This window comes from Helianthus annuus, chromosome 17 (assembly GCF_002127325.2).
Source record: "Helianthus annuus cultivar XRQ/B chromosome 17, HanXRQr2.0-SUNRISE, whole genome shotgun sequence".
Lineage (NCBI taxonomy): Eukaryota > Viridiplantae > Streptophyta > Magnoliopsida > Asterales > Asteraceae > Helianthus > Helianthus annuus.
This window is the reverse complement of record NC_035449.2, coordinates 33,838,529-33,844,933: the sequence shown is the minus strand read 5'-3', so window position 1 is coordinate 33,844,933 and position 6,405 is coordinate 33,838,529. Positions and strand designations below refer to the sequence as shown.

The window sequence follows — 6,405 nt, the reverse complement described above, 5'->3', positions numbered from 1 at the left end:
CTAACCACCAACACTACTGTCGCCACTGTCACCAATACCACCAATTGCCACTACTATACCCACCACCACCATTTTTATCTGACAAAAAGTTCCAATTAATGTGACAATAAAAAAAAAACTGTTTTGTTTGAACACAATATTTTATTAGAATCAAATTTCTTATTAATTATGTTCTAATTTAAATTTGATCTTTAACATGAACATAAGGATGGGTGGTGTGGTTTCACGTCCCTAAGGGCTTTATCATGCCACGTAAGCGTCATGTAGGCGACACATAAGTGGAGGACTTTATCGTTAGCTTGCACGGTATGAAATAATGCCTCATAAAGTTCATTTTAACTATATTAATAGAAAGAAAAAAAATAACTCGAATCTGATTGGTTCAAGCAGCGGGCCCCATCCCCTTGCTCCTCTCCTTTTCACGCCCGCTATGGCTTTGGCGGAGGCCAAAGATAGCGCCCCCCTTGGCAGAGGCAGGGTGGTGTAGGGACACCAACGATGGTGAGATACAGGAGGCGCCACCCCACACCATCTGCTATAATAATATTTATTTTGCCTTTAAAACCTTTGGGAAAGAGGTGGTTCATGTATTCATTATTATTTTTTATTATTTACTTTGCCTACAATACCTATTTCTATCCATAGAAACCAATAATTGTGTTAGGGGCCTCATGTGAAGTATAAATAGACGGTGAAGGCAGAAGGGGAAAGGATAGTACTTGTGAGGCCTTTAGAAAACAACAAGAAGGAATATTTGGGCATTTATTTGGTCATTTGCAAGTGTCTCTTCTCTTCAAGATCAATGCCATCGCCGTCGTCTTCGCTGGAAAATGAAGTCGGAAAAGCTCATCACCACCACTATTCACCACAACCGAAGCCCGTTCAAAGAAAGCCGGGTGGTTGGAAGTCCATGCCTTATATTTTAGGTATTTGTATTATTAGTTTTCCTTGACATGCAACATTTTAAATGATGGTAACGTTTTATTTTCTTTGTTGTTTGGATTCTAGATTTCATGAAATTTTTTCCATGATACTTTTCCTTCCATGTGTTTTTGAAATATAAAATTATGTGTAGGAAATGAATCTTTCGAGAGACTCGCGTCAATTGGGTTGGTAGCTAACTTCACTGTGTTTCTAATGACGATATTCCACATGAACCAAGTATCAGCATCAAATCTAATCAACATTTGGTCGGGAATCACCAATTTTGCACCACTCATCGGAGCCTTCATCTCTGATGCCTATGTTGGCAAGTTTTGGGTCATCGCTTTCTCCTCCTTTGCTACTCTAATGGTAATATTCATCAACTTTGCTAGCTTGCTTACATGATACATCAATTGTAATATTATCTTTTTGCAACAAGTTGTGTAAAGGTAATATTCCAATTCTGTGGTAATTTTTGGGGTTTGGTATACCAAGCACTCCAATACTTCACGTTATTTTTTTTTGATTATGGGATATTCTAATGGTTAAGGTGTGTGTCTCACAACTAAAAAGTTGAAGATTAATTTAAATCATGTAGAATGTGGGTTATAGTGTATTTATCCTAAAACATCTACGACTTGCTGTTAAGGGGAAAAAATATTTAGATTATCACGTACGACTAGATTGGTTGGACTTTTTGATTAATTAAACAAACAAGTTGTTTGCTATTGGTTGGACTTTTTGATTAATTAAACAAACAAGTTGTTTGCTATGTAGACATCATATTAATTAGTACTATATATAGTTCTAATATCATCATAGCTAATTTCCTGTACAACTCGTCTTGTCGTAGTCATCTTAACTATAACAAATTAGCTATCACGCATCAACAATGTTATAAATTAATTTATCGCCAATTAGTTTATTAATATTATTAACAAATTTTTATTTATATGTGCGTGATATTTGTATTAGTTACTGATTGGTAATACATGTTTTTTTCCCGCGTAAATAAACCCTATAAAATGTGTATAATAAACACACATATTTATTTGTATATACTACACAACCAATGAGGGAGAATAATGTCAGACAAAAACCAATGTGGAAGAATAGTGCCAGGCAGTAGCTTGTAACTTTCTAATTGGTTTGGGAATATTACGATTTTAACCCCTAGTTCAAAATTACTAATTTACCTTATGTTCAAAGTTACAATTTTACCCCTAGTTAAAAATTGTATCATTGTCATCGCTTTAGCTTTTGGTAAATTACGATTTTACCCCAGCCCAAAATTACAATTTTGCCCACAGTTAAAAATTACAATATTGTCATCGTTTTAGTTTTTCTAAAAGGTGTGTGGGGGAATAGTGCCAGACTGTTGCCTGCCACTCCCCCATTGGCCCGGGTATGATACAATTTTACCCCAATTAAAAAATACGAATTTGCCCCTTTTCAAAGTTAAAATTTTGCCCATGTTAAAAATTACAGTATTGATGTCGCTTTCCTTTTGACAAATTACCATTTTACCTCCAGCCAAATATTACAATTTTCCCGCAATTCAAAATTACAGTATTGCTATAGTTTTAGTTTTTTTAGCCAAACTATAGAAGTGTTTTGTTTTAATTGGTTGACTCGATTTAATTTTTTTCGTGTCAATTAGCTACTTAACACTCGCTTATTAGTTCTAAAAATTACAGTTTTTCTCTGAGTCTAAAATTACGGTCTTGCTATTGTTTTAGTTTTTTCGTAACAAAACTATGATATGTTTTTTTAATTGATTGATAAATATTTGGCTTAATGCCCGCAACTTGAGCGGATCAACTAGTTTTACATATATGAAAAGCATGATGTCATGTATATCATGATCAAAAGATTGTAGGGATTTGTTCCAAAGAAAAACAACGGGAAAAGTTTAGATTGGTCATCCACTACATCTGCAAAAAGTATACATGAATTCTGATGGACACGTCACGGCCATGAATGTCATGAACGGTGAAAGCGAGGCATGCTTTTGCTGGTTTTATTTTGGGACACACATCTCCTCTACCTCTATATATAGTGGATATATAATGGTGAGTGAAACAAATGCCTTACCCTTAGACATAAAGTGATATGTAGCCGTCTAGTCAGCAAAACGGATTATAGGACTTGAAGTTAAAAAGAGGTGTGGTGGTAATGCCCCAATAATAATTACCCAATTATTATTTAAAAAAATAAAACAAATGAGTTGGAAATTTGTTATTGGTCAAAATTTCAAAACGGAATGTGACAATCCGGCGTTTTAATCTAAACACAAAAAAAAACTCCCAAGGGGGCGGTGCGCCGGCGTGTTCGAGCGTGGATGGGGAAAAAAACGCCCAAATTAATTTCCACTACGGTTGGTCTAACATTATATTTGATTTTTCAGATTCAGACTCTTAAAATTTGTTTTTTTATTTAATAAAATTATGGATAGTTTTTTTATTTAATAAAATTATGGAAATGAATACATTACATTACATGATATATTAAAAATCCTATACCTACTTATTAGTTATTGTATTTGATAACTAAAATTTAAACTATTAACATTAATACAAAACTCATTTTCACATATTGTATAGTTACATTATGCAGATTAAAATCGTGAAACGTAATCACTTGGTTTTATATGAAAACGACAAAATAATATTCTTATATTCTTATATATAAATCCAACATACATTTTTAATGACTGTGATATTTAACTAAAATATTACCAATACCTTCTTATGGACTCATAGCTCTAGATTATGTTCACCCTATACCATGTTCATTTAAGGTGTTATTTCCTAATAATTTAGTGGTTTATTTAAGTTTTAATTATTTAGACCACCATAAAAACCTAACGAATTTTATTCAATTAACTTATGCAGTTATTCTGATTTGCACTACATGATTTTGAAATGAATATCACTAGAAGGATGTGAACCACGAAAATCATAGTGTGACATGTTAATTCACATTTGACATGTAAATCAAAAGACAACTTTAAATTGTTAATTTGATTTGTTTTCAAATTTATTATTCTAATATTATATTAAATAAAACATTTATATTACCTTAGCAATTTATATTTTCATGATCTGTTTTTAAATTTATTACAGTAAGTAACATTATACTTAAATATGTATCTAGCTAACATATCGTTTATACATACAGGGAATGGTGACCATGACCTTGATAGTGGCATTACCAAAGTTGCACCCACCATCATGTGCCCCCCTTGTTAACCAATGTCAGGGTCCAACCACTAGACAGTTTGGCTTCTTGGCCTTAGCCCTTGGGTTCCTGTCCATTGGCACGGGTGGGATAAGACCTTGCAGTTTGCCTTTCGGCGTGGACCAATTTGACCCAACCACCGATGAAGGTAGGAAAGGCATCACTAGCTTCTTCAATTGGTATTACACCACCTTCACAATCATTGTGCTCATAGCCATGACCCTTGTGGTCTACATTCAAGACTCAGTCAGTTGGGTCTGGGGGTTTGCTATACCAACCATGCTCATGGCATGCTCCATTGTGTTGTTCTTTGTGGGTACTAAGCTCTACATTTACGTCAAACCCGGAGGTAGTATTTTCTCCGGGATCGCACAAACGCTTGTAGCTGCCTACAAGAAACGTAATCTTAAAGTGGAGATGGCAATGCTATATGATCCACCTATTACTAAAGGAACATATCAATTCCCAAAGTTGCCTCTAACTAACCGGTTTAGGTAATTTATGTAAAATCAAATATTATATATGCTATGCTTACTCCATATAATTAACATTTATTATTATTATTTAGGTACTTGAACAAAGCTGCTATAATATTGGAGGGCGATACAAACCCCGTTGGATCTCCAATAAGTCGTTGGAAGTTGGCAAGTATACAACAAGTTGAAGAAGTAAAATGCCTAATAAAAGTTATTCCTATATTATTTTCGGGTGTACTTTGTTTCACAGCGATAATCCAACAAGGGACTTTCACTGTGTCACAAGCCCTGAAAATGGACCGTCATCTGGGCCCACACTTTCAGATACCAGCAGGGTCAATAGGTGTCATATCCATGATCACAATTGGGATATGGCTCCCTATCTATGACAGGATCCTTGTCCCATCTCTTAGAAAAATCACAAAAATAGAAAGTGGGATAACGCTACTCCAACGTATTGGAATCGGAATTGTTTTTTCAATCTTCGCGATGATTGTTGCTGCATTGGTTGAGAAAAAGAGACGAGCTTTTGCTAATTTTCACAACCGGCCGGACGGACTAGCACCTTTATCGGTCATGTGGCTCGCGCCACAACTTATCTTGATGGCGTTTGCCGAAGCATTTAACATTCTTGGCCAATTAGAGTTTTACTACAAGGAGTTCCCGGATAACATGAAAAGTGTGGGTAACGCGATGTTCTTCGTGACGGCTGGGGCCGCAAATTATGTGAGTAGTGCATTAGTTACTACGATTCATAAAACGACAGGAAAACATGGACACCCGGATTGGTTAACCGCAGATATCAATGCCGGAAAAGTTGATTACTTTTATTATGTGATAGCTGGATTGGGGGTGTTGAATTTGGGCTATTATCTTTTAGTCGCATCTCAATATCAATACAAGGAAAACACCCAAGATAATGAAGCCGAATCCCAATTGGATATCGAGTTAAATGCATCCAAAAAATGAGGTCCCTTGCTTTAGAGAGATACAAGAGTATATATATCTGGCGTATCAAATTGTAATAAAACGAGAGATGAATATGGCTATAGTCTATAGTTAATTATTTAATGTATAAATATGGTGCTATGATATAGAATTAACGTAACATTGCTTATGAGAATAGTATATAGTAGTTGGCGTCGAGTGTGACAACCGGTAAATAACGGCTTCTAATTACGCGATTAACAAACGTTTAAGGCGATAATAAGTAGTTTTTAAGGCACGAATTAACTTAATTAGGCTCTTGGGATGCCTAGGAACATTTATTCGACTATACAGTGCGCGTATGGTGATTTACGGGGAATCTGCTGAATACTACACGGCAACAAACTGATGCCGTACAAAATACTGACAACGCCGACAAATTCGAAGTTTATACGTATAATTTAAAGTTATGTATTTCATTTTTCGAAAACCTCATGCTTTCGAACGGCACAAAACGCAAACGTGAACGAAAGACGCGGAAACAATGGCGCACCGACAATCAACGACGAAACGAAAGCACCAGACTCGAGTTATGTCTCGATATTAATATATTACGATATATTTAGCTCCGTAATCAAATTTTAATTTTCGCAGTTGAAACCGAATCGAAAAACGGACTAAAACGACAACAACGCAATTTTCGTGATTAATACCGTAATCAACGAACGGGCGCACAAACGTCTACCGATACCAGTTCACGAACATTTAACCCAAAATTATAAATTACGACGTTACGAAGAGTTCGGGTTTTGATAACGGGTCTCGTAGGAATTACGAG

At 35.4% G+C, this 6,405-nt stretch overlaps 1 protein-coding gene across 2 annotated transcripts; it reads left to right on the top strand.

Annotated features, from left to right (window-relative positions):
- The first annotated feature begins 575 nt into the window (after positions 1-575).
- On the top strand, positions 576-5,757 carry LOC110921653 (protein NRT1/ PTR FAMILY 2.13). 2 transcript variants are annotated; one of them, XM_022165998.2, is made up of 4 exons: positions 576-926; positions 1,076-1,293; positions 4,105-4,658; positions 4,733-5,757. In XM_022165998.2, the coding sequence occupies exons 1-4, from the start codon at positions 803-805 to the stop codon at positions 5,607-5,609; spliced, it is 1,773 nt and encodes a 590-aa protein (XP_022021690.1). In that variant the 5' UTR covers positions 576-802; the 3' UTR covers positions 5,610-5,757. The 2 variants fall into 2 exon arrangements, with proteins under 2 accessions (XP_022021690.1, XP_035842724.1); XM_035986831.1 differs by having other exon boundaries at positions 624-926; positions 1,076-2,996.
- Positions 5,758-6,405: the final 648 nt, after the last annotated feature.